The sequence below is a fragment of the Brassica napus genome, chromosome C1, assembly GCF_020379485.1.
Source record: "Brassica napus cultivar Da-Ae chromosome C1, Da-Ae, whole genome shotgun sequence".
Taxonomy (NCBI): domain Eukaryota; kingdom Viridiplantae; phylum Streptophyta; class Magnoliopsida; order Brassicales; family Brassicaceae; genus Brassica; species Brassica napus.
Window position 1 is genome coordinate 44940013 of NC_063444.1, and position 27964 is coordinate 44967976.

The window sequence follows — 27964 nt, forward strand, 5'->3', positions numbered from 1 at the left end:
ATTTATGAGAAATTAGGACTCACACCAACGGATTTTAACCTATTTATAGCAATCTACCAAAATTTACTATTTTCTAACAATACACAATTGTGTATGACCCTCCTACCCGTATAATACAACAATCCTTTTTTGCTCTAAACTGTAGCCAAAATCTTAAAGCTAGATACGTGAAGATATTATTTTCTGTCATAATATTTTTAAAATTTTAAATCTTCATCTCTCTTCTTCTCTCATCTCTACTATCCTCTCTTTTTTCTTTCCTTGCCGATTCATCTAAAAAATGGAGAACACAATGTGCAGCCACCACCCTGCTCCACACCAAATAAATTTTCTTATTGTAATACTTTGCAAAATCTCTCTTTTCCTTCAAAAGAAAAAAAATAAAAAAATCAGAAATTAAAGTTTCTTGATTCGTTTCATGAACTAGTGCAAGTTTTTTCATTGTTGTCTTCAGATCTACATAAAACTGGAGGTGAGACTTTCCATATTAATTGATTTGTTTTGGTAAATTTATCTAGCATAGTTGAGTTTTACCAATTTACAGTATTTGTCTTTCAATTGGATTGATCTTTGAGGTACTCCTGGCAAGTCTCTATCTTTGGAGTTAATTGGAAGTGTGGCTTTTCTTCGTGTGATTTGTTCCTCATGTGTCTTCAATTGACGGCGCGGCAGCGGACTGATACATTTGGTAGCCTCCATGCTCTTGGTGATAACTACAAATTCTCAACGCCCTTAACCCAAAGAAATTGATCATATTCACAGTTGCAATTAAACCAGTACGAAATTTAATCTTGATTATAACAACAAAGAAGTGGGTTCTCTAGTTGTAACTAAAGGCAATAATTATTGTATATGAAGTATTTGGATGCTTAAATTTATGACCAGCTCACAAAATTATTAACCGTAAAATTTATTAGATGGATAGTCAGAAAATTATTGTATCATAACAGTGAATTCTGGATAATTGAAAGTTTGGTTTCTCATTATCGTTAACAAGCTATTAAACAAATTACACACCTAACTACAAACTTAACAAGCAATCTTACATCATAGACTGTAGGAGGTTTAGGAGTTTCAATTTATGGTGAAAACTATAAAGTGTAAAGGTATGGTAATTTATAGCTAATCTCATTATTGACTTATTCATTAATTGTGTTAGCCATCCAAAAAATGTTGTAACTATCCACAAGGAGAACTGGACATCTAATAATTGGCTTATATTTCTTCTCCATCTATCATGTCTTAGGTTTAATGAAATTGTCTATATGGTTTAAGATCTAATTGTGTCTCGGTATAATTGTGTATCGTATTATAGTGTCAGTTAACATGTATCATTGAAGTGAAGTTAATATTTTTAGTTGAGATTTGTCTGTTTTATCCGGTTAACAACATTTTCAAGTATTTTGTGTTTTGTTTTGTTAAAGCTAATATAATCTTTCAAAAAGACACATAATGTTTTTAGCCGACTATACACCACCATGTAGTATGACATTTGTAATTAGTCATATGATTGCCTAATACACTTTACAATGATATTTCTAATTTGAACAATCAAACTTCATTTAACTAACATATAACCAGCGTATCTTATAATAAGTCACTTAACTAATTATAAATTAATATGCTACAATTATATTTCATAAGCTAAATAATGTGTTAGCAAGGCAAATATTAAATTAGTTGTACACAGCCTAAGGTAAAACACGTTTTGGTGATACTAAGTCATTTAGACGTCTAACCTTTCTTATTGCAAGCAAAAATTAATTTTAGCTGAGCTTTGCCTATTTTATCCAGTTAACTACATTTTCAAATATTTGTATATCCTTTTGTTGAAACTAGTATTATGCCTAAAAACACTTAAAAATTTTAGCCGGCTATACCATCTTAGTATAACGTTTGAAATTATCCATATGTTTTTCTAATACAATTTACAAATGATATTTGTATTTTGAATGTTAAACTTCTTTTAACTAGCTTGTAACCAGCATATTTTATATTGCCTCATTTACCTAACTTTTTATTGATATGTACTATTATATTTTATACACGGTTATATATTAGAATATATGTGTAAATAATATGTTAGCAATGAAAATATATAATTAGTCGTCCACCTTTTGTTATTGGCCCTTAATATCGTTTATATGCAAGCTTTTAACCCATACATATGTCTTTCATTATCAATTCCTGATGTGTACTTGCGTAACCACCGAAAATTTCTGCTACCACAAAAAGCTACACTGCCAAAGAAGTTGCATGAATTAAATCTAGCAAAAACTAGCAGCGATAATCATTGATCTAGGTTCTTACCTTTGGATAAAATTATTGGTTATAATAGGAAGAAAAGCTCAAATCTGATGCCTATGACACCCTTATTCACGATGAACAAACGAGGAATCTGGGCGGAAAAATAAACTTACAATAATAACAAAAAGATCATAATCCTTAATGTTTATTGTGGCCACTGTTAATAAAAGGAAAATGACAAAGCTTCTCCTAGAATTTAACACAATAACGTGCATTGCCGTGCCATCTTGGTCGTTAAGGATTCCATGCGATTGCTGAAAAAATCTTGTCGGATAAAAACACGACGGAGGAGTAGATATGGAAAAAAGAACTGAGGAAAAGATATCAAAAAGTTCTTTTACAAAAAAAAAGAGATATCAAAAAGTTCAGCCGATTATTTACATGGGTTTTCTCTCTCTTTCTCTCTCCAAAAAAATATAAACAAAATTTTAACTAAATCTATAAAATATCTTTCAAATCCTACTGCTGCACACCTAGAAACCTACTTTCCTAATGGTCAAAACGAAAGTAGTTTACAAAAAGATAGAAAAGTCATTTAGCATCACTCTGAAATACTCTGCAGCCTAAAGTTGTATTGTTTTAGGTATACACCTAATTTTCATGTCTTTCATTGGTTTTGAGCTAATTAACTCTAAATTTATTTATCTAAAATGCTATTAGTTAAATAGATGATAATAATGAAAACATAAATGCATTTCAATCAATTTATTAATATGTGTGAAAAATGTCTAAGAAACATTCTTTGTGAAACTGAGGGAATAACTTTTTATGTTGCTATTTCAATTGTCTTTACAACGTATAAATTAGGCCTTAATCCTTTCCATTTTGTTTTAAAATATTAATTTTATACCATTTCAAAAAGAAAATTTAAAATTATATTAAAAAGGTGTAGCACATTTTAATATATGGGTAAATGCTTACATAAATAATTTTTTTTTAAAAAATCCCAATATCATAAAATCAGGTACATGTGCTACCGGCCTATGATTATATGTAGGTTAGGCTAAAGAATCACAAGTCTAATATCGCCCAAAAGAAGTAAGGAGTGCTAAATTAGTTGAAAGGATGTTCATTTGAGTTATGAGATAATAGTTTTGTTTGGCTTTTCAAAACATAGAAAATCATATGGAAAAGTTTTAAACCATGGATATCTTCTTGTTTTCTTGAGTTCCAACCTTGTCCACATCATGTGGCCTGCCGCCTATGTGATTCGAACGAGCTCGATCGTCTCAAAATCTGAATAACTATAAACCGGTTGAATCTAATAACTATTCATGTGGACTATGTGATTCGAACGAGCTTGATCGTCTCAAAATCTAAATAACTATACACCGGTTGAATCTGATAACTATTCAAATTGATCGGTTTACTATCACAACCAGAGTGTTTCGCACTGACTTCTTCTACTTCAAATAAATAGGTTTATCAAATCATTTACCCTGTTCAACCGGTTCCATTGCTACTCATGTGTTTATTCCCAGAGAAGTCAGAACATGATAAGCCTTGCTGATGGGGAAGACAGTTAATTCAGAAATTCTGACCGAGACATAGTGTCTGAAAATAAGATAAGAAACATAAGGAAACTATTTTTTTAAAACTTATTTGTGATGTTTCCTTCCTTGAACTCATTCAAAGCAAGAACAAGGCCTCTGTCTCTTCTCATATGTCAAGTCAGATCCGATGTTTTCTTCTTGCAAATGGTTTCAACCTTATCATATTGAAAGGTGTAGTTGAAGCTACTAATGTTCCGGAAGTAACACTGGTCACTTCCAACATAGTTATACACTTGTTGCGTGCCCCCATATCCACTGACCACTAAGTTATTCTTCACCACCATAACCCCTTGCGCTTCTTGCTTATTCTCCAGCTTACTCTTGAACATTCTCATCAATCCATCATCGTCACTCCATGATCTCTCCTCGTTGAATCCCATCGTGACATTCGCAACCTCCTTCGACGTGTGATTCTGTCCCTCCAAATAGTCAGAGTATAGGTAAAAAGGAAAACTCTTGATGGATTTCGCCGTGTAGATTTCTCTGGACTCTCTCTCGGCGTGAACACGGTCATCAGCTTGGATCAACTGATCTATAATCTGCATATTCCCATCTTTACCTAAAACCATTTTGTTTACATAGGTGAACTCCTGACTAGCACTGGTTATAATGTCACCGTGAGAGGACTTCACCAACCCTGTCGAATGTACCGATCTTTTCGCCTTGGTTGTGAAGTTACCATTCAAACCCTTGAAGTCTGAAGCATAACTAACCTCAAGAGAGCTTCTCCTAACCTCCAACACCTTCCCTTCAACTACCTCCTTCTCCTTATCCAACCAAAGATGCAAATCCGCATCTATATACCAAACATTCAACGCATTAGTCACACTGAACCCCACCTTATGAGCCTCTCCATCCAACAAACTCCCCAAGAAAGGCGTCATCTCGATATCATAACTCGGCAAATCAAAAGAGCCAATAGCTGTGATGGGTCTCCATAGCAAAGGATTGATCCCTCCAGTGAAAACAACGGGGAAAGGCCAAACCGCACCGGCAACTTCGCCGTCGAGAGTAACCACAACTTCTCTAAAAGGTCCGTTACCAGGAGAACTGAGATTGTTTGCGGTAACAAAGTCATTGTAAAGATTCCCATACCAAAACTCATCTTTCTCGTGGAAAGAAACGTAAACCTCGAGAACAGCTCTATACACATTCCTAGGGATCACTACTTCCTTGTAACTAGAATTAACGATCTCAAACCATAGTCCAGCGTTTAAGGGAAGGTTTCTTGAAACGGGGAGGATCATATCAGCTCGAGGAGAGATGTAACCAGAAGAAGAAGGATAGTAATGGAAGATGACATCCACGTGGTAGACGCCAGTGTAGGTTTTATCTATTAGGTTACCGAGGTAAACAGCGAGAGTCTGAGTTTGGTTCTTGACGAGGATAGAGTGATACCTAGTCACGTCTTTTTGGACAGACCAAACGATGCCGTTTGACCTAGGCTCAGCGGTGCAGCTGCGGAGAAGCTCGACGCCGTCGAGCCAAACGCCGAAGATGCGGTCGAATTGTCTTCCTTTGCAAGTGGATTTGAATTCGAGGACGATCTTGGAGAATTCGAGAGAGGGGCAGTGAGAGGGGAGAGTGTAGTTGGTGAGGACAGGAGGTTTGCCGTAGGTGTAGGCGAACTCGTGGTGGAGGATGTGGTGAGAGCACGGTGGCGGCGGAGAATCGGGGAGGACGGGAGGCTTTTTGACCTCGAGGTAGCGAGTAGGTGAGGTGGCGTTTTGGGATGGAGGAGAGATGAGGAGAGGGGAGAAATGTGGTGGTTTGAAACGCGATCTGGTGGTTTCGCGGTGATCGGCGACGGAGAGGGTGGGAAGAGAGTGGAGGGTGAAGAAGAAGATGAGTGGAGGAAGAGAGGCCATGATCGTATGACTGACCGACGTTTTTTTTTTTTTGTCTGTGTCTGGTAATGATGTAAAAGTTAAGGATCCAAGGAAACAGAAGATCTTCTAAGTTAATTATGTTTCTTGTAAGCTGGATAATGATTGTTTGTTGGGAACTTAAGAGACTAATCACTGACTAACATAATCTACTAAGTACTATTAAAGGACTCTATCGAGAAAGATTGCATTAAATAAATTTTTAAGTTCTGTATTATATTTTAATAAATGCAATGTATTGGCTAGTTTTACTGTGCACCTTTATTTTCTTTCTGGATAAAATATTCAAAAAGACACTTTAGGCCATTCGTACTTAGATCATCAACATCAGCAAGGAACCATTTCTCAATTGGATACCTAATGGATTTAATATTAATATATACTATTAGTGCCATTAAATTTAAAACAAATAAAATATAAACTAATTGGGAAAGTGACACATGTTGTATATAATAGCATGATTAATCCGGAATTCTTAGTATGAAGTTCTTAGAGCAATTTTATTGGGGGTTTCTTGCTCCTAGGTTCTTAAAATACATGTATGTGTATGTATATATTATATATGCGTATGTAATTGCGGGGTTGGGTTTTCCGTAAAGCTTAGAATCCCGCAATTACATACGCATATATAATATATACATACACATATATGTATTTTAAGAATCTAGGAGCAAAAAACCCCAATGAGGTTGTTCGCATCATTATCCCAAAACTCTTTAAAGGGTTTCTTAATTAATTTTTAATAGTTTTTAAAGTGTAAAAGTGAGTTATGAGACTTAGAAAGAGATTTGAACATTTAAATGGTTTATTGCAAGTCTCTTAATTATGGATTCTTAAAAAAAAAAATTATAAACATGAACAAGAAACAGAGAGTTAATAAGATTTCCAGATCAACAATCATTGAGTATGTGTAACTGTGATCATGACAAGAATGCATGAAAGGCACAAGAAGCTTACGTGATGCTAAGTCCACAAGAAGCTTAAACATCGTTTCAGTAAAAGCTTGACAATAGAATCCTATCTAGTACATACCCTTCTCCAAGAAGATGTAAGCATAATGATAAGCACTGCCAGCAGATGGACAACAAGAAGCAAGCTCAGCATAGCAACAAGCGGAGAGAGCAGCTGCTACTCCAGCGATGAAGAACGATACAGCAAGAGCAGGTCCTGTGTGTTGTCTAGCTACTGTTCCCACTAGAATATACACTCCTGCAATTGTTGTTCCAACTGTCTGCTCCAAAGTACTCCTCTGTCTGCTCCACATCATCATCAACAGCAAAGTACTCATCTCTAAGCGCCAAGGCATCACCGTATTTGTTCTTGAGCTTGCCGTTGACATACTCCTCTGTCTGCTCCATTGCTATGTTCATATACCCATCAAGGCAAGCAAGAATGCCTGTGTAAGAAAAAGTAAAAGAGAACTCAATATTAAGCTTGACCAGAACCTAGAAAAAAACTGATCGGTGCAACAAGAGAAACAAGTCGAGAAGAACGAAACAAGTCTAGGACAAAGATCTCTTTCTTTTACAAGGCCTTGAGCCTCGATCATAAAACCACAAAGCGAATATCTCAAAAGCAAGCTCAAAATCTATTAATCAACTCTAAGTTTACTGTAGTCACATTGGTAAAAGGAGATATTAGAATGAGAACAGGCAAGGAGAAGATACAATCAGCCAAATTGATTACTGTGATCTAACAATAGCCTGACCTTGACTGGTTTATAAACCAAAAAATGTCAAAACTTTGTCTAATTTCTCAGAGCTATATCAATTGATCACAACGGCTACGGTTTCATAACCCTCGAGGAGCTAAGCCAAGCTCTCTCTCGTCTCGGCCTCAACGCCAATCTCTCCGACCTCAAGTCCACCGTCGAGTCCTACATCCAGCCTGGAAACGCCGGTCTCAACTTCGAAGACTTCTCCTCTCTCTACAAGACTTCAGATCAATTTCAAATTAACAAGATAAGACAGTTTCCAAAAAGATTTAAGATTTTGGTAATTCGAATAGATTCCTGGAAAGAAATCAATCAAGAAAAGATGTGAGTTTTTGAATTACCTCAGTCATGGTTGTGGATGGGGAAGATGAGTTCAAGAATCCAACTGAGAGAAGGAGAGAGAGAGATTAGAGAGACGGTAGAGATGGAGAAAAAGAGACAGAGGAAGTGACGTCTCTTGTAATACCAAATTAGGAGACGTCTCCTGTATTTTTACAATTTTTTTTTTTTAATCATAATTATGTTAAGAGACTTATCCAAGAGACTTGGATAATGATGTTCTTAAGACTTGGATAATGATGTTCTCAGCGGAAATTAAACAAGCTGTTTCTTAACTTCCGCTAAGAACCCCACTCTAAAAATTTAAAAATCTTGGGTTAAACATGGTCTAAGTTCCTTCCGTGTGTGTCAGAATAAAAAATAGTAGGTTCTTTTCATTTTGCATTTTTCTTTTCATTTTTAATTTTTTTTATTAATATAGATGGTGAGAAGTTTGGAAAGATATCTCCCACTGCACGTAGAACTTTCACCAAAATAACAACATTTTATTAAGAGATATCTTCATGTGAAATTTTTTTAAGTGAAAACACTTTCAGATGTTCTTTATAAGAAGCTAGTCACAAAAATACTAATAAGATATAAAAAATCATATGGATAATTTTATATCCGGTAAATCTATGTGTATATTTAGAAAGATTTACGTCTGAATACATCTTCTTGAACTGTTTTATAAAATCGATGCTTGATATTATTTTTTACACCAAGCTAAAAGTATTTTAAATATTTAAATATTTAGTTTAGATTCACTGACTCAAAAAATTTAATTCATAAAAACATAAATGAATAAATGAATCTTTAATCATCTATTCGTGTTTTCTAATTATGTGGTTATTTGTCCGGGACTTATAGTGGTAAGCAGTTAGCACCATCCGACGGCCCCATGAATCGCATCGAAGGTAGGAACTTTAATGGGCGATGTAAAAGGCCTAGTTACGACTGTAGTATTAAAGATAAGACTCTACTACACAATTGGGATGTGAATATTTAAAGTCGGCTTAATTGGAATGGATTTCAGTGAATCGGATTTGCATGTGAATCCAACTCCAATGCTCAGCCTCAAATTATAATGCATATATCTTTTATCATCTTTGCATATGTATATAGAAATATATCTTTTATTTATCCTCTTTAAAGCAAATTTTTTCTTATAATGTTCAAGAAATCGCTAGATAGTATATATACGTTATGTATGGACTTAGCAACTAGGCCAATTATTTTGGAACTTAGAGGCGTTACGAAATTATTTCATATATTATATTATAGATATTTATATTATATATTTTTACTTTTTGAGTATGATTATAAAATTATTTTTAGGAACTTAACTGATTTACATCAATTTATATCAATTTACACCAATTTAAATCGATTTGAACTATTTTAGAATAATTAAATCCGATTTAGGCAGTTTAAATCGAACTTATAAGAAATCGCTTGAACCATGATTTTTTTGATGCCTTGACGGGCTCATAGTTGCCATCTAGACAACATTATTACAACATGATTAATCTTTGTAAGAGGAAAAACACAAACTCCTATGATAAAAAGCTATTAATGAATTTGAGCAAGAGAAAAAAACACAAATTCTAAATGAAGTTACTATGTCTGTCTATACTATTCTTCTACGAGTTATTTATGAACAATTTTTTTATTAAGAATGAACCGATGAATTGGATTTATATTTTGTGATAAGATTGAATAATACAATAATGAACTTTCAATAAAAAATGTTTGTGATTTATACCAAAAGTAAGTGCTCATCTTTTATGATCTCAACTCTTCCTTCTTATAGACTATTGGGCTATGATTTATGTTTCCATATATGAGGAGATATGGTAGAGATACGATCCTGCATGTTCTTTTCTATGTAAACGATTTGGGCTACCGCATACTCACTCTTCTCGTATAAGAATGGTGCAACAATGCCAACAATACTACATGTTCTTGTCTATGTAGACGATTCTATTGTTGCAGGAAACGAATTGGGAGATGTTCAGAAATTTAAGGCTCAGCTGCACAAATGTTTCCACATGAAAGACGTAGGCAAGTTGAAATACTTCTTAGGCATTGAAGTCTGAGGAGGATCTTATGGGTTTTGTCTCTCTCAGCGCAAGTATGCGTTAGATATCATCGCCGAAGCAGGTTTACTTGGATCAAAACCCTCGGCAGTTCCCATCGAATTGAATCATAAACTCGGCTCAGCCACTGGTCATCTCTTTGCCAACCCCGAACAATATCGGCGTCTTGTGGGGAGGTTCATTTACCTGACTATCTCAAGACCGGATCTCAGTTATGCAGTCCATATCCTGTCCCAATTTATGCAGAAACCGTTAGTGGCTCATTGGGAAGTTGCACTCTGGCTTGTTCGTTATCTTAAAGGTTCACCAGTGCAAGGAACCATCCTTCGGTCAGACAGCGATCTCAACATCACAGCTTAGTGCGACTCAGATTGGGCAGCTTGTCCAAGAACACGTCGCTCACTGTCAGCATACATTGTCTACTTGGACTGTTCTCCAATTTCGTGGAAGACAAAGAAACAAGAAACAAAGAAGCCGAGTACAGAGCAATGGCGTATACTCTTCGTGAACTCAAATGGCTAAAAGCATTACTGAAGACACTCGGGTTCAATCATCCACGTCTGATCACTCTTCATTGCGACAGCCAGGCTGCAATTCATATAGCAGCAAACCCGGTCTTTCACTAACGAACGAAGCATATAGAGGTTGATTGTCATCAAGTAAGAGATGCAGTACAAGATGGTCTCATTGTCACGCCCCACATTTCAACAAAGGACCAGATCGCAGACCTCTTCACAAAGACTTTACCACGACCAACATTTGAATATTTGATGTCCAAGTTGGGTGTACGAAATTTCGTATCACCAACTTGAGGAGAGAGATATTGGGCTTAATTTATGTTTCTGTATATGAAGAGATATGGTAGAGATACGATAGGATCATAAATAGGAAAGAGTCTTGTATATATATGAACGTTGAACTAAAGGAATATACACAGGGATTTCACAATATTTCATAGACTTATAGTTTTGATACTTAGATGTACATGCCACATCTAACTCCTCAGATCATTAATAGATACTTTCCATGGAAACTGATTTTTTGTTGACTCGGTCTTATCTGATTTTTTGTTGTTTTAGAGCTCGCCACATCAAGTTCGAATTAAGAGGCCTTACAAATATGAGAAACAGCTGGTTTTTAATCAATTCGGCTGTGAATGTTCAAAATTTTCTTGATCCGGATGGGCTTTTCAGTGAGTCGAATTTGTGTGTGAAATCCAACTCCAGCAGAGATCAAATGATAGTGCGTGTCTCTCTTTTCAAATTTGCAGTTGTATCTTTCAGGGTACGAACATATTCTATAATTTTTTTTTTTTGCTAAAATACATATTCTATAGTTTTTGGAAGTGAAAAGAACGTAAATCTCTACAATGAAAAGCTATTAATGAATCTGGACCAAGAGAAAGAAAAAACAAATTCTAAATAAAGTTACTATATTGATCTAAATTATTCTTCTATTTCCTTTTTTTTATTCATATATTTCCTTTTTATGTAGTTTCCGTTTCGCCTCGGACATTCCTTTTCGCCTCGGGGCAAAGAGTTATTTTAGTTGTGTATAAATAGCATGATGACCTTATTACTGTTTACTGTTATGGTTCGGAAAACACAACTCAAATCATTAACCTAAAACCAACCCGATTTGACGAAAAGAAAGAGCCATGTCCGAAGCTCAAGAGTCAGACTGGTGCTACCACTGCGACAAACATGTCGCCGTTAGAACCTTAGAACACGTGGTCCTGTGTTGCGAATGCAACAAAGGTTTCATCAGGTCAATCCAGGCGATTCCGGAGCCTCCGCCACCACTTCCCCAAGATTCAATTAGATTTGAAGAGCTGCTGAACGAGCTCCGTCGGCAAAGGGAAATACACATACTGAGAATGATCGACAGGTTAGCTGGGTACGACGTCGCTTTTCTTCCAAATATACTGCAAGTAGACAACGGTGGTGGTAGAAGGAGAGGAGCACCACCAGCTGCCAAGTCAGCTGTTGAGGCGTTAGAGACTTTCGAGATTGGTTCTACTTGTGTGGAGGAAGGAGAGAGGATGAGTTTGGTTTGTGCTGTGTGTAAAGATGCCATGGTGACGGGTGAAATAGGGAAAAAGCTGCCATGTGGACATTGTTACCATGATAATTGTATCTTGCCATGGTTAGAGACAAGAAACTCGTGTCCTGTTTGTAGGTTCCAGCTTCGGACAGATGATGCTGAGTATGAGAGTAATAGAGCAAGAGAAGAACCACCTTTGACTGTTGTTGCTAGTGCTTCTTCTTCGATGATAGGGAGAGAAGAAAATAACGATCAACATGTTGTTGAGACGAGGAGGCGATCAACTAGGAAGAGAAAACCAAACAGAAGGTTCTTGGATTGAATTCAGCTCTTAATCTGTTTACTCCTCTTTTCTTGCAAAGTTAATTTCTTTTTCAGAGGAATGACCTTTAAACCTCAAGCCAAGAAATCTATCAAAACATTTTTTTTTTTTGACAAACTTAATAATATCTTTTCCAGGACAATGAGAATGACCTTCGTGACCATTGAATGTTCTACAAGTTTAAGGTTTTGACTTATCTGACAATATTAGAGGATCTACAACTACAAGTTCTACTTTTTCACTCATTTTCACATAGTCATGTCTTTTTCATTAGATCTTTTACTCCATAAATTGATGAGAATATATGGTTGGTTTTGATAGGACATGCAGATGGAAATCCAAGCGAGGCTCGTTTTAATCATCCCAGAGGAGTCAGTCACTGTGGATGATAAAAGGCAATCTTTACGTCGCTGACACTTTGAATCTTGCCATCCGAAAGATTGGTGATTCAGGGGTTACTACAATAGCTGGGGGAAAATTAAATGTTAGATGGATACAGAGATGGACCAAGCGAGGATGCAATGTGTTCTGTTTTCACGCCTTTGTTTCACTTCTCATTAGCCATATGCTATACAGCAGCTCAGCTCGGACTTGAGGTTTTCGCCAACCACATAGTCCCATCCCGTTTCAAAGCCAGCTCCAATCTAAGGCCACTAGATAGACTCAAAATGCCTGAAGACGAACAAGAACCACCTTTACTCCCAAGGCATCATACTGCACCAGTACCAGTCTCTGAGTCACGACATGCCCACTACTTGCCTAAACCGAGTGAACATAAGACCGTGAAGTTGAGATCAAGTAGTGCAATGAAGGATCCATCGTCTAAGCACCACCGGTCATCATCAAAACTCCAGGAGTATGCACAGTTCTATGCCTCGGGAGAGATTCTCCAACCAAAGGTACATAAAGAGCGATCAAGATCAAGGCGTCGCCATAGAGATAAAACAACAGAGACAGAACCAAAGACAACAGCAGGAGAAGAGACGGTGAAGCCTGTAGAGTATAGTAACAGTTCAAAGTTTGATCAGTTCAATATGAGGAGCGACAAGTACGTACGGACCTGAAACTCCATTTCGATTCTAGAAACACAAATCACATACTCATCAAAAGGCAGACCTCAATGAACATTGCTTTGGCAGAAATTACTTAGAGAAAACAAGGTTAATGTACTGTAATGAAGGATTGTTGATTTTGTTTCAACCTCTTATTTGCTTTTTTTTTTTGTTGTTACCTTAAGTATTAAAATGATTACAAATTCTAAAAAAGAAATAAAGTGCCCTACTCGGTTCGAACCGTGACCTCTTTATGTGCACTCAAATGCTCAAGCACTGAGGTAAGGACCGGTTTGATTTTACGAAAAAGCATTGTGAGATCTCCAAGGTTGTTTGGCTTCCAGATTTAAGCTAATTTACGAATATGATTCTTGATCCATTTTAAAAACAACAACTTGAAATCCCATTCAATTCCATTGTTATCTAATTAACGAAGAGATTGCTTGAGACTCAAGTAATTGGATATGTACTTTGTTGACAGAAAAAATCTCCTAACTAACTCAAGTCTCAGTTGTCTTCCTCTAACCCTGCTCAGATTTGTCCAACCACTCAGATATTTTACATGAATTCACATTATCTGATTTACTTTCTTGGGACGCACACCATCCCCTTCCTCAAACTCACTACCACCTCTCTTTAATTTCACTCGTATGCACAAATTACGTTTAATGCTTTTAATAGCCGTACCTTCTTATTAAGATTCAAATGCAGAATCAAACATTAACAAATATGCTATGTTTTTTTTTCTATGTTTAAAATGTTTTTACTAAGCCATATAGTTGTAAAGAATCTCATTCCAAGTATCTGGTACCCCAGAAAGACACCAGTGGCTGCAGTCATTGCCGGTTCGGCCTCCTAGACCGTATATCGAAGGGTGGCCATCTTTGCGAAGCAATGAAAGCATTGTAATGTCTAGCAGTGTCACCGGTTTCGATATTATCCCAAGTGCTCGCTTCAGAACTCCAACTTCAGCTGGCAATCCTCCTGGATAACTTGTCCCCAAAAGTGGTTCATTCTGTTTTGCGCAACTCCTTGCCGTTGGTTCACCCCATAAAGCCCCTCTACAAAAAAAACAATGTTTAAAGTTCAAACAGATATTATAGGTATTGATCTTTCGTAAAATGTATAACAATTTACTTGTAATGAGATGGTGAAATTCCTTGGAAAAAGACTCTAGTTTTCTGAGCATCCACAACAGTATCGACCCATTTGCCCCAAGTCCCGAGTGCGATTTTAAATGCTTTCATACGGTTCATGTCCTTTGTAACGTTACTTCCTAGTTGGATATAATCCCATCTACAAAAAAAAATCGACTTTTGAACATTATCTTGTTAGCAAATTGAATGGTTTAGTTTAGAAGAACATTCAACGTACGGTTGTGAAGGACCTCTACGGCTCCACCAATGCCAAGTATTGAAAATCAATGTATCCATTTCTGACCAATTATGTCCGTCATTGATCGAATCAAGTTTCAACACTCTCCCAATCTTCTTCCTCATTATATCTACCAAATACACGTTCCTATCAAGCTTCAATTCCACTCCATACTCCTGAAAACATTAACCATTTCTGGTTTAGTTCGGTTTAACTCATCCCAGTTTTCCTGTTTAAGAAACATTTTACTTAACCTAAAACAAATTAATGCAGAATTGGTTTTTATTATTACCTGGAATGTGAAGGTTGTGATAGTGCCTTGTGTTGTTATGTTGTAAGGAGAATTGGGAACAGAAGAGTGAAGCATGCATGTCAAAGATTGCCACTGATTTAGGCTAAGTGAATCACCAACAAACATTATCTTCTTCCCTTTGTTTTTCTCCAAAAACTCCACTCCATTGAACCTTACACAAATAAAAATAAATAGCGGTGCCGTGTTAAGGCAGTGACATGATATATTAACGGTAAAAAAAAAAAAGCAGCAGGCCAAAGTCGTCCAGAGTTTGAGTTAGTGTCCCCACGTGTGGGGGAATTTATGTCTGCCTATGTGCTTTGTGAGTTTGGTGGGTGTCCTAATCTCACTGGTGGCGCGTGTGATGCACGAAAAAACCACCAGTTGGGATATTATGGACAAAAGAGTTCGTTTACGTCTCGTGCAGTTTAGAGATTCCAACACACATCAGTCCATTATGGCAAAACAAATATATAAATAGCGTTCTCTTTTACCATTGGCTGCTCATTCAAAAGTACTTTGCAAAAAGGTACATACTTTCTATTTTCTTGTAAATTATATGAATCAAATCAAGATTTCTTCGAACAATTGAACTATTATGTTTAAAGTAATTTTGAAACCGACAATTGCATAAACGTATACTCTTTCTCTTTCCTTCATTTCATTAATTTAACATAATTTCAACAGATAAAAACTGACGAACAGATTAAAAGAATATCTAGAATTTTAAAAGCAAGAACAAGAAATTTTCTGGCTGCGCGTGTGATATATATATGCATAACGATATCTCTTGATTCAATATACCTAGAAACAACAAAACTAAAATCTAATAAATAAATAAAAGTAATATAGAGTAATTGATGATACCTTGCTAATTTGCAGCCCTGAGGTTGCCATCTGAAGGTAGGGTAATCGAGATCAGGCCGTCCGTTTCTCTTGCAAGCAAACTCGCGTCGTATGAAAGGACATGTGGAGGGATCGTAGAGTGGGTAGGAAGCGTCCTCCACCCATCGTCCCGTGAACATATCACACCCTTCAGCTTCGTGAAGCAGAGGAAGAAGAAGAAGAAGCAGCAGCGATAACACTAATGCAGAGCCATAAGAAATGGCTTTATCCGTAGAACCCATTTTAGCACAGAGGAGAGAAAGAGAGAGAGAAAGATTCAAATACGCATCTTGGCTTTTATACACCCACGCATCTATATATATGTAATGTTGTATATAATTTTGTCATATTAAAAATAACTTGTTGTATTTGTTTTTTAAGCTTGTTGGCGGCTTATAACTATAATTATTGTCTTTGGTAAGAAAAAAACTATAATTATTGTCATATTTGCTTTGGTAACAAACTTTGAAATCAAATCTCAACATTTCTTTTTGTGTATTTTTTTTTTGACAGCTTGTGTATTTATTATTTAATGACGTGATTTGCTGATAATTTTTTTTAGATTTTGATTTTAAAATTGTGATGACATTCCCTGAGTTAATCGGTTTGTTCGCACCATAGATAAATTGTGAAGACGTTCTTTGTGTTTTGTTTAAAAGGCATACTTCTTGAAAAACTTGTGGACCTATAAATTGATATTTAATTAATTCCATTAAGTTTGGTTGTAGTTTTGTATAGAGTAATTTCCTAAACGACACTATAGATGGATCATACTAAACAAATGCAAGCCAGCCATTTTGTCAATAGAAACCGATGTTGAAAAAAAAAAGGAACAACAATATATTCTGCCTGTTACTTATTCTATCAAAAATCAAAATCAATCGTTATGGTTAGCAATTAAGTAAAATAATTATTATTAAATGTATCATGAAACGTATTGAAATTATTGAAAGGATAGTTGACTAAGACAATCATTTTTAGAAGATATTATACAGTAATGCCAAAACAAATTATAAGAAAAATTAGAATGTTAAAAAAGAAGATAAACCATGGGACCATACTCATAATTAAATCATAAATAAATATTACAACGCATGTTCATCGTTAGAAACTCAACACAAGATAGGTACACAGCAAGCATATGACTCCAGACAGTAGGGAAATAAATTTCATTCTAGTCCATAATTAATCTATGGTATCGCAATAAGCAGAGTGAAGTTTAACTTAATATAAAATTTAATAAACCATAATATCGTTTATATTCAGAAAAGTAAAAGCCAAAGAGTTTAATTTGAGTTTTGTATAAATATTCATTGCATTACTTCATGAAATATTCTGTTTACAAAAAGTAATCTTCTAATTGTCTTAAATACAATAAATATAGTTCAAAAACCAAAACAGAAAAGAAATAATATTTTAACAATGTTTTTTTGCAAAAGCATAATAACACTTAAACTCTAGAGTTCCAATACGCAGAATCAGGCTTTAAAGGGTAAAAGTCGCTGGCGTTGGCAGTGGACGTCGAAGATGACGTGAATGGTCCATAGGTGTTGATACTCTGATCCGTCATACTCGTCATCTCTTCTCCACTAATAATCGCGTAATGCTTCTTCATCGCCCTCATGCTCTCTTCGTCTTTCTCATTTCCTCCGCTGAACGAAGCTTCAAGAAGCTTCTCAACATCCACCGTATAACTTCCTTCGAGCATGCTAACCACTGTAGACATCGACGGTCTGTCCGACGGAACTTGACTGGTGCAGAGGATCCCTATATTGATCATCGTCGTTGCTTCTTCTCTGTTGTAATCTGTTCCAAGCCTCTGGTCTACTACGTCCATTAGTTTGTTTTGCTCCCTTAAAAGGTGTACCTGTGAAAGAAAATGAGATTCAAACTCAAAATGTGTTTAGGGTTTGAGGTTTGTTTGAGATGGACTATGTTCCTCGTCTATCATGTAAATGAACTCGGCCCAATAACATGAAGGGAAACAGTTGAAAAAGTCAAATCAGCTAAGTAAAAATGAAATAAGTCGGCTAATTCGACCTATAAATAGTTGAAAACACATAAATAAGAGAAGTATTCACAAACACTCAAAAATAGGCACAAAAACTAGTTCTATTGTCCGTGACGAGTTCGTTTTTATTCAATGCTAATTTTCTAATAAACGTTTTTCAAATAATTCACCATCAAATTCGTGTTTTCATTTCAAACAGCCGATGATAGGTTCAAGAAAGCTTACGTGAGGAAGAGGAGAGGCAAAGAAGTTGTAGAAGAAGAGAGTTGAGGAGAGTTGAGGAGTTGGAATAAAAGAAGAGCTGAGACACTCTGGATCGAGTAGAGTGTTTGTCGTTATTCAGTTAGAAGTATAAATAGGGTTGTAATCCGTTAAGGATGGTTTATGCTTTTGTTGTAGCTTGTTATAGACGTTATAGGTCTGTATTTCTCGATCGTTATGAGATCGAAAGATTGAGAGTGAAGCTCGTTATGAGGGTGAAGCTCGAGATCGTACTTCAAAGCTAAACACATTTGTACTTCGTTTATCAATAAGAGTGTGGAGGTTTACAGTTACGGATAAGCAAAGTCTATCATTGGTGCGACGAAACGGTTCGGAAGCAACGCGACAGAAACGAGATGGTGGAAACACGAAACGGAGGGATCAAGAGAAGACGATCGCGGATTCAACGAAATCGATGGATCTTCAACGGCTACAAGACGAGATGGATTTGACGAAGCTCAACTACGACACACTAGCTCGAAACGTTAGATCTACGAAAGATCGAGTCGAAGCGATGACGACGAAGGTCGATTCAGTGGAAAAGAAGATTGGAGTTGAAACTTCGACAAGATTTGAAGCCTTAGAGAAGAAGATGACTGTTATCACGGATCTACTGACTCGATTTGAAGAAACGGCAGTGCTTCCTCAAAGGCAAGGGAAAGAGATTGCTTCGTCACCAAAACCTCAGATCCCTCAGGTACCGATAACTATCTCTGAACCGGAACTATCTCCGACACAGCTAGGTTATCGGGGAATTCATAATACTCTTGTGAATCGTGATAAGATGCTGAGGAAAATTGAAATGCATGTGTTCTCTGGTCCATTGCCATTCGATTGGATCTCTCGTGTGGAAAGATTTTTCAGTTTTGGTAACTATAATGAAGAAGAGAAGCTACATTTGGTTTCATTGAGCTTGGAAGGTCCGGTGTTGCAATGGTTCAACGGTGAGGTTATCAGCGATCCGTTTGTCAACTGGGAGCAGTTTACTCAGAGGATGTTAGACAGATTTGGGGGACCGATAGACAACGATCCTGCAGCACGGTTGTTCTATTTGCGTCAAGAGGGTGACATTGTCGACTATGTGAATGAATTTGAGACCTTACTCAACCAGGTCACGGGAATTGATGAGAAGAATTTGATCAAGGTGTTCTTTAATGGTTTGAAACCTGAAATGAAAGAAGTGATTCGACTGAAAGAACCAGTTAGCCTTACTGATCATAAGCTCGCAGCTGAAGATGCAGAGCACGGCTTTTTGCAAAGTAATTGGATCAGCTGGTGGTAACAATCAACGATATGCTTCAGGAGTTCGTTCCTCTGGTTTTTCACAAAAGCACCAGAGCGAGCCTCTGAAATCAGACGCTGCGTCTAACAAAGAAAATACAAGGCCGAAGGGGAGTACAGTGAGATCAAGACATCAATATTCAGATGTGGAGCTGGATCGCATGAGGAAAGACAAAGTTTGTTTTCGTTGCAAAGCTCCTTGGTCTCCTGCTCACAAAGATGTGTGTCCTAACAAACAACTTCGGATTCTTACAGTGATTAATGGTTTGGAACATGAAGTTATTGACTCAACCGAAGAAAAGAAGTTCTTTATTCAAGAAGACAATCAAGTTCTACACACATTATCGCTCAATTCTTACCTAGGAATTGATTCCCCTAAGACAACCAAGATGAGGGGGTATATCAACAATAAAGAGGTGATAGTCATGCTCGATAGTGGAGCATCCAACAATTTCATTTCACCTGAAATTGTGGACAAGCTACGTTTGAAAGTTTATGTGGAGAGTAGCTTGGATGTGTTGTTGGGTAATGGTGTAACTGTGAAGGCTACGGGAGTGTGCCGATCAGTTATATTCCAATTAAATAAGACCAACTTCACAAGTGACTTCATCTCTCTTGAACTGGGAAATGTCGATGTGATACTCGGTGTGCAATGGCTTGAAACATTAGGCATTTGCGAAATAGACTGGAAGGAGCAGGCTTTTCGTTTGTCTATGAAGGGAATAAGGTAACTTTGTATGGGGAGAAGCAACTGCATTGTACCAAATTCTCTTTCAAGTCGTTGTCACCAGTCTATACGGGTAGTAAGATAGGAAGGGAAGCGTTTCTTAATACCTCTATAGCAACATTGTCAACTCCAGAAGTTCGTCCAACACTCTCACGGTTACTCCATGAATTCTCAGATGTGTTTGCTGTTCCTACTTCCTTACCACCTTTGTGAGGAAAGGAACACGCCATCATACTGAAACCCAGAGTATCAGCAGTATCCGTGCGGCCGTATAGATATCCACACGCCAGTAAAGTGGCAATGGAACAGATGGTGACTGACATGCTGTCCACGAGAATAATTCGCCCAAGCACAAGTCCATTCTCTAGTCCAGTTCTGCTGGCAAAGAAAAAGGATGGTTCTTTGCGCTTCTGTGTGGATTATAGAGCACTCAACAGAGCTACGGTGCTGGATAAATATCCTATTTCAGTTATCGATCAGCTGCTAGATGAGCTCAATGGAGTGTCTGTCTTCTCTAAATTGGATTTACGCTCAGGTTACCATCAAATACGAATGCTAGAAGAGGACATACCGAAGACAGGATTCCGGACTGTGGAAGGACACTATGAGTTTTTAGTGATGCCTTTTGGTCTCACTAACGCACCTGCCACATTCCAAGCGTTGATGAACAAGGTGTTCAAGCCCTTACTACGCCACTTTGTCCTCGTGTTTTTGATGATATACTGATTTATAGCAAGAATCACGAGGAGCATGAGGAACATTTGAGGTTGGTTCTCCAAGTCCTCCGAGAACATAGTTTATTTGCGAATCAGAAGAAGTGTACCTTTGGGGTGGAAGCAGTGGAATATTTGGGTCATATTATCTCAGGTAAAGGTGTAGCTACAGATTCCGCGAAGACTGCAGCAATGAGTGAATGGCCAACTCCGAAAACAGTGAAGCAGCTACGGGGATTTTTGGGGTTAACCGGTTGTTACAGACATTTTGTCAAAGATTATGGCAGCATTGCTCGTCCGTTGACAGTTTTTTTGAAGAAATATCAGTTTTGTTGGGCCAGGGAAGCACAAATTGCGTTTGATAACTTGAAGTTTGCTATGGTTAACGCCCCAGTATTAGCTCTCCCGGATTTTCAACAGGTTTTGTCATTGAATCTGATGCATCTGGAGTGGGGTTAGGAGCAGTATTGATGCAGAACAAGCAACCTATCGTGTTCTTCAGTCATGCGTTGACCGCCCGTGAGCAGATGAAACCAGCGTATGAACGGGAGCTTATGGCTATAGTTATGGCGATTCGAAAATGGAAACATTATCTTCTTGGCCGTAAGTTCCATGTGCATACTGATCAACGGAGTTTAAAATTTTTGCTGGAACAGAAGGAGTGAATTTGGAGTATCAGAAGTGGCTTACGAAGATCTTGGGGTTTGATTTTGAAATTTTTTACAAGCCTGGACCGGAGAACAAAGCAGCAGATGGTCTATCGCGTTCAATGTAATTATCTTCACTCTTGTTGGCTTTAACTACACCTACGGTCCTGCAATGGGAAGATCTTTATAAAGAGATCAAAGAAGATACAATGATACAGGGGACTATTCAAAAAATTTTGACGGGTGTTTTGTTATCTCGTAAGTATCAAGCGATTGATGGGAGACTGTGGTATAAGAAACGTTTGGTCATACCTAAATCTTCTCAGTACATCCCACTTATCTTACTGGAGGCGCATGATAGTAAGATGGGAGGCCATTCAGGTGTGCTTAAGACAGTGAAGAGGGTTCAGTGTTCGTTCTTCTGGAAGGGAATGTATAAGCAGATTCAGCAGTATGTGGCTTCGTGTGTGATATGTCAAACACATAAGCACTCGACTCTCTCACCTGCCGGGTTGTTGCAGCCTCTACCAGTTCCGAATCTTGTGTGGGAAGATGTTACCATGGATTTTATCTAGGGCTTATGATTATGCGTTTAAGCACACACCAATTAACCTAATGTGCCAACAATACCACAATCGAATGGTATATCATTGTAGCATTTTAGGATCGAATCCACAAGGAACTAATGATCTATAACACCAAGAATATACAAGCTTCCTTAATCTAAGCAAACAAGAATATGAATGATTTTTTAACAAGCTAATGTCCTAGGAATATAAACAAGGTGATCTTAAATCCAATCAAGAAATAAGTGCAAGAACTTTCAATCAAATGCTAAGGATGGATCCATGGGCAAAGATAATTGATATAATGTGATCAAAGTTCAATTTAGGATGTTCAAACAAAACAATTAACAAGTCTATAGGTCTAGATCTCATTCAAAATAGATTAATCCTCTCCCGTGATAATAATCCCTATGCTAGTCATGCATTAAACATCAACTCCCGTTGGCTAACACATTCAAGCATGCATAAATCACAAGTCTACTAACCACTTAAACATCTCGGACATCAACTGTCGTTGGCCAAATATATAAAAGACAATGCTAAGTTCATTCAAGCATTTTAACAAACACCTTCCGGACGTAAAATAGCTTAAGGTCTAGATTAAGAACACTTAACAAGCATAGAACATTGTTAATCAAGCAATAAACATCTTAAATATCCACTTAATCACCTATCTGTCTAACCCATGAATATCAAGTTCACTGCTCACTAATCTCCATAAGAAACCTTAAACCCATGTAAGGATCAAGGCTAATCATGTTAATGAGCAAGAAAATTATAAATATAAGATGAAATACTTCCTTAGATTATCAAAAGATTCAAGTTTTTACAAGTTTAGATAAAGTTTTGAGAGAAAATGAGATAAATTAGGGTTTTTGGAGGCTAAAACTATTTATAAGAAGTCTAAACTCGTCCTGGTTCGATTGGATAAAACCGGGTCAAACCGGATTAAACCGGTCAACGTTTTTAATTTCGCAAATGGATCATCGAAGCGCGCGGCCACTTCTCCCCGCTCCACTAAGCCGCTCCCGAGCTCGCTACGTTGCGCGCGGTTGGGCCATGTCGCTATGGTAACCTGCTCCAAGGCTTGGAATTGATCGCTACAACGTCATCGTCTTCTTCTTTATGGCCGTCGATCTGAACTGTGGCTCTTCAAGCCGTGCTCTTCTCGCCGTCGGGATCGTCGGGATCTACAGCCTCCGCGACCATCCTCTTAGATCCGCCTCTGCAATTCGTCGAGCTCCGACGGCGTCAGCATCGGCGCCTCCGCTGCCAGTCTCCGCAGTCGTGCTCGTCCTCGCCGTGGTGAGCTCTCCGTCGTGCTCTCAGCCTCCGCCGTCACGTCGCCGGAACCAGCCATCGCTGTTGGCGCTCGTGGAGGTCTTTGCTTCAAGCTTCGTCACGACCAACCTCTGCTCAACCACCATTGTCGTCAAGTATCCGTCACGGCTCCAAATCGGAGCTCTCCTCCACGCAATCCACCGTGGAAGCTCGTCGTCGCCGTCAAAGAGATCTGTCGGAAGAAAATCGTAACCTCCAATGGTGGGTTTTAGAATAATTGCATATCTGGCCCTTCAACTTTCATATAGTTACTCTTTGACCCCAAAACTATCGAATGTGCAGAAACGTCCACTCGAATTAACCCCAAAGTTCCAGTTGTGCAGTCTAGTCCGGCGAATTCTGAATTTGCAACTTCGGTCCCTGAATTCTTGCCTTCTTTCATTTATGACCCATAAGTATCTGATTTGCAACAATAACCTTCCAATATTGCCGAAAACTTCCAATTGGACACTCCAAACCTTAGAATATTCAAATGAACACTCTAGTGCAATATATACACCTAATATGCATTCTAATGATCAAAATGCAATAAAATGAAATGTTAAAAGTCTATAAAAACATGAGATATCAGCTTACCCACCTCTAATGGCGTTAATGTGATCTGGGTGGTGATTGACCGTTCGAGTAAATACGCGCATTTTATCAGTCTCAAACACCCATTCACCGCGCTAGATGTGGCTAAGAAGTTTGTTGTCGAAGTAGTTAAGCTCCATGGGTTTCCAAAGAGTATTGTGTCTGATAGGGATCACATCTTCTTGAGCTCTTTTTGGACTGAAGTTTTTCGTTTGGCGGGGACGACATTGAAGTACAGTACTGCCTTTCATCCTCAAACAGATGGTAAATCTGAGGTTTTGACGTACGTACGTTGCTTCTCTTCCTCCCATCCTCGTTCGTGGCATTCCTATTTGGCTTGGGCGGAGCTGTGGTATAATACCACTTATCATAAATCATTACAGACTACTCCGTTCAAGGTGTTGTATGGCCGTGACCCTCCTCCTCTCTTGCGTTTTGAACCGGGTTCGACTACAAACTTTGAGGTGGATAGAGCGTTACGTGACAGAGATGAGGCGCTGGAGTCCCTCAAACAGAATTTGTTACGAGCACAAGAGATAATGAAGGCCCAGGCTGATAAGTCAAGAAGGGAAGTAGAGTTTAATGTGGGTGATATGGTGTATTTGAAGCTACAACCTTATAGGCAGCAAACGGTGGTGCGACGTGTCTGTCAGAAGCTCGCAGCAAAGTTCTATGGGCCGTATGCCATACTTGAGCGTATTGGGAAGACGGCTTATAAGCTTCAACTTCCTCCTCAGGCTCGGGTGCACTCTGTTTTTCATGTCTCCCAGTTGAAACTTGCATTGGGACAGCACGAACAGAGTGCAGTGCTTCCTCCAGGTTGCATTACGGATGTGGACGAAGTTATTGAACCGGAGGATGTGTTGGATAAACGTTATGACACGAAGGGTAGTTTGGAGCTGTTGATCCAATGGAAGGGAAAGTCTTCTTTGGAGAATTCTTGGATGTCGTATGAGGAGTTCCTGGCTTGTTTTCCTTCTTACCAGCTTGAGGGCAAGCTGGATTTCGTTGGGGGAAGTATTTATAGGTTCAAGAAAGCTTACATGAGGAAGAGGAGAGGCAAAGAAGTAGTAGAAGAAGAGAGTTGAGGAGTTGAAATAAAAGAAGAGCTGAGACACTCTGGATCGAGTTGAGTGTTTGCCGTTATTCAGTTAGAAGTATAAATAGAGTTGTAATCCGTTAAGGATGGTTTATGCTTTTGTTATAGTTTGTTATAGACGTTATGAGTCTGTACTTCTCGATCGTTATGAGATTGAGAGATTGAGAGTGAAGCTCGTTATGAGAGTGAAGCTCGAGATCGTACTTCGAAGCTAAACACATTTGTACTTCGTTTATCAATAAGAGTGTGGAGGTTTACAGTTACGGATAAGCAAAGTCTATCAGCCGAATTCAGATTCAAGGTTTTATAATTTATAGGTGTAAAAGATAATAACTTAACCAGTCAAGAAGGTAGAAGGTTTCGCCTTTGGATCGTGCGCTTGTGTTGCTTCTTCCGTGAACAATCTCTAGAGCCACGACGCCGAAACTGTAGACGTCTGCTTTATCTGTCAAGTGACCTCTCATGGCGTATTCAGGAGCCATGAATCCGCTGCGAAAGAAAATAAAAAAGCTTACTTTGGTTACAAGAAACCTAAACAGAGCTGAAACTCTTATGACAGATTAGTTAAACTCACTATGTTCCAGCGACTCGTGTGCTCATGTGTGTGTTTTCTTCTTCATCAAGCTTAGCAAGACCAAAATCCGAAATCTTTGCATTTAGTTCCTTGTCCAGCAAGACATTAGTTGCTTTGATGTCTCTGTCCACAATCTTGAGTTTTGATTCCTAGTGGAGATAAGCTAATCCTCTCGCTATACCGACGCAAATCCTCAGCTTCGTTGGCCAATCTAGACGTATTTGAGTCTCTGGAGGACCGAAAAGTGCTCTTGCCAGACTGTTGTTTTCCAAGTACTCGTAGACAAGCAAGAGCTGGTCACCTTCTACGCAGCATCCATATAGTTTAACCAAATGTGGATGCTGTAGAGCAGAGATCATAGCGATCTCGTTCAAGAACTCCCTATTCCCTTGTTTTGATTTCGCTGATAGCTGCTTCACCGCGATAATGGTTCCATCATTCATCTCTCCCTTGTATACAGGACCAAAGCCACCTTCTCCGATCTTGTTTGCAGGATCAAAGTTGTCTGTGGCAACTTTGATTTGCCTCAATGAGAAGGAACTTATCTGGAAATCCAAGTTCTTGAAATCTGAAGGTGAAAAAGAAACACAGTTATAGACACTATTAACTCAAAATCAATTAGATTGTTTAGGTCTACCTTTCTCCATCTGACTCTTGGGTCTCAAGCAACCTCTCCACCATAAAATAGCACCAATTAAAAGCACAAGAACCACCGTTGAAGCGATTACAGCACCAACCACGGCCCCAATAGAGGTTCCACCACCAGGGCCATCCCCAATAGAGGTTCCACCACCAGGGCTATCTTCCTTTGGTGGAGTGAAATCTATAGCAAGATCATGGGAGATAAAGTCAAGAGAGAACAACAACAAAAGAAAACAGTCAAGTAAAGTTTAGCAAAGCTTACCTGGATCTACGATACAGCTGATATGAGGGAACCATATGAACCTCTTTGAGGAAGAGCTTGAGTTCCTTTACCAGCCCACAACAATCTTATTTCCAGCTTCCTATTTGTAATCGTAACCGGGAAACTCTTAACCACAGCTCTTCCAGCACCTTTTGCCTCAGTTACAATATTGAAATCTTTAGCCACACGTTTACCCTGTACATTACATTACCATACAAGCCAAAATGATTTACATCACTACAATCTTTTCAAACATTTTTGGAGTTTAAGTAAAAGAAATATTCCCAAATAACACTTTCTCAAAATTTTATTCAAAAAGTAGTACATAAAAAGAAAAATCCTCAAAATAACATTCATAAAAAGGTAAAAAAAATATTTATATATTTTGAGTTTAGGTTTAGTGATTAGAGTTTAGTATTTAGGAGATGAGATGAGATTAGGTTTCTTCACGCTATTGAACTATTATCTTTTCAAAAATAATTTGGAACCGACAATTTTACAAACGTAATTACTCTTTCTTGTTCATTCATCTCATTAATGTAACATATTTCCACGGATATAAAACTGACGAATATATTAAAAGAAAATCTAGAATCAAAGCAATAATAAGTAATTAGCTGGCCGTGGATCTTTTTTTTTGTAATCGGTGCGCGTTTATATTCGTAACGACGCCTTGATTTAATATACCTAGAAACAACATCAAAAAACTTACAAAATAAAAAAATAAAAGTTATAGGAGTAATAGATGATACCTTGCTAATTTGCAGCCCTGAGGTTGCCATCTGAAGGTAGGGTAATCGAGATCAGGCCGTCCATTTCTCTTGCAAGCAAATTCTCGTCGTATGAAAGGACACGTGGAGGGATCGTAGATTGGGTAGGATGCATCCTCCACCCAACGTCCCGTGAACATATCACATCCCTCTGCTCCGTAAAGAAGAGGAAGAATAAGAAGCAGCGATAACACTGATGCAGAGCCACAAGAAATGGTGTTATCGGTAGAACCCATTTCAGCGCCGAGGAGAGAGAGAGAGAAAGATTCAAATACGCATCTTCGTTTTTATACACCCACGCATCTATATATAAATGTTATGTGTATATAATTTTGTCATATTAAAAATAACTTGTTGGATTTTTATAAAAATAAATGTTATGTATATATATATGACTCATAAAAGCCACCAAGAGCTTTATGAGTCATATATATATGAACGATAGTCATTATTACATTTGCTTTGGTAATAAACTGAAATCAAATCTCACATTTCTTTTTGTGTGTTTATTATTTAATGACATGATTCGTTAATAAAGTTTCTTTTTTATGATTTTGATTTTCTTTTCTGAAATTGTAGTAAAATGGTCAATAAGTTTAATAATATGAATTTATTAAAAAAAATTGTAACTGATAGATCTTCGGGTCGGGTT

At 37.8% G+C, this 27964-nt stretch overlaps 3 protein-coding genes and 1 pseudogene across 3 annotated transcripts; 1 reads left to right on the forward strand and 3 right to left on the reverse strand.

Annotated features, from left to right (window-relative positions):
• Window positions 1–3791: 3791 nt before the first annotated feature.
• Window positions 3792–5827, reverse strand: LOC111202394 (peptide-N4-(N-acetyl-beta-glucosaminyl)asparagine amidase A-like). Its single transcript, XM_022695223.2, has one exon. It carries the CDS (start codon window positions 5726–5728, stop codon window positions 3974–3976), a length of 1755 nt encoding a protein of 584 aa, XP_022550944.1. The 5' UTR covers window positions 5729–5827; the 3' UTR covers window positions 3792–3973.
• A 5707-nt stretch (window positions 5828–11534) lies between these two features.
• Window positions 11535–12242, forward strand: LOC111201802 (E3 ubiquitin-protein ligase CIP8). The gene has a single exon (XM_022694131.1). The coding sequence runs from the start codon at window positions 11535–11537 to the stop codon at window positions 12240–12242; it is 708 nt and encodes a 235-aa protein (XP_022549852.1).
• Window positions 12243–13958: 1716 nt separating this feature from the next.
• LOC111202396 (protein trichome birefringence-like 41) lies at window positions 13959–16207 on the reverse strand. The gene is made up of 5 exons (XM_022695224.2): window positions 15828–16207; window positions 14961–15132; window positions 14669–14844; window positions 14432–14590; window positions 13959–14355 (listed from the first exon to the last, which is right to left on the reverse strand). The coding sequence occupies exons 1-5, from the start codon at window positions 16085–16087 to the stop codon at window positions 14061–14063; spliced, it is 1062 nt and encodes a 353-aa protein (XP_022550945.1). The 5' UTR covers window positions 16088–16207; the 3' UTR covers window positions 13959–14060.
• Window positions 16208–17154: 947 nt separating this feature from the next.
• On the reverse strand, window positions 17155–26457 carry LOC111201803 (annotated as a pseudogene).
• Window positions 26458–27964: the final 1507 nt, after the last annotated feature.

What these genes read in the sequence shown, in the direction of transcription:
- LOC111202394 (XM_022695223.2), bottom strand. Translation starts at nt 5,728, where the DNA reads ATGGCCTCTCTTCCTCCACTCATCTTCTTCTTCACCCTCCACTCTCTT.
- LOC111201802 (XM_022694131.1), top strand. Translation starts at nt 11,535, where the DNA reads ATGTCCGAAGCTCAAGAGTCAGACTGGTGCTACCACTGCGACAAACAT.
- LOC111202396 (XM_022695224.2), bottom strand. Translation starts at nt 16,087, where the DNA reads ATGGGTTCTACGGATAAAGCCATTTCTTATGGCTCTGCATTAGTGTTA. An exon ending in CAGGGCTGCAAATTAGCAAG is followed by an intron (nt 15,133 to 15,827) that starts GTATCATCAATT and finishes TATTTGTGTAAG; the next exon opens with GTTCAATGGAGTGGAGTTTT. An exon ending in CGTAGAGGTCCTTCACAACC is followed by an intron (nt 14,591 to 14,668) that starts GTACGTTGAATG and finishes TTTTTTTTGTAG; the next exon opens with ATGGGATTATATCCAACTAG.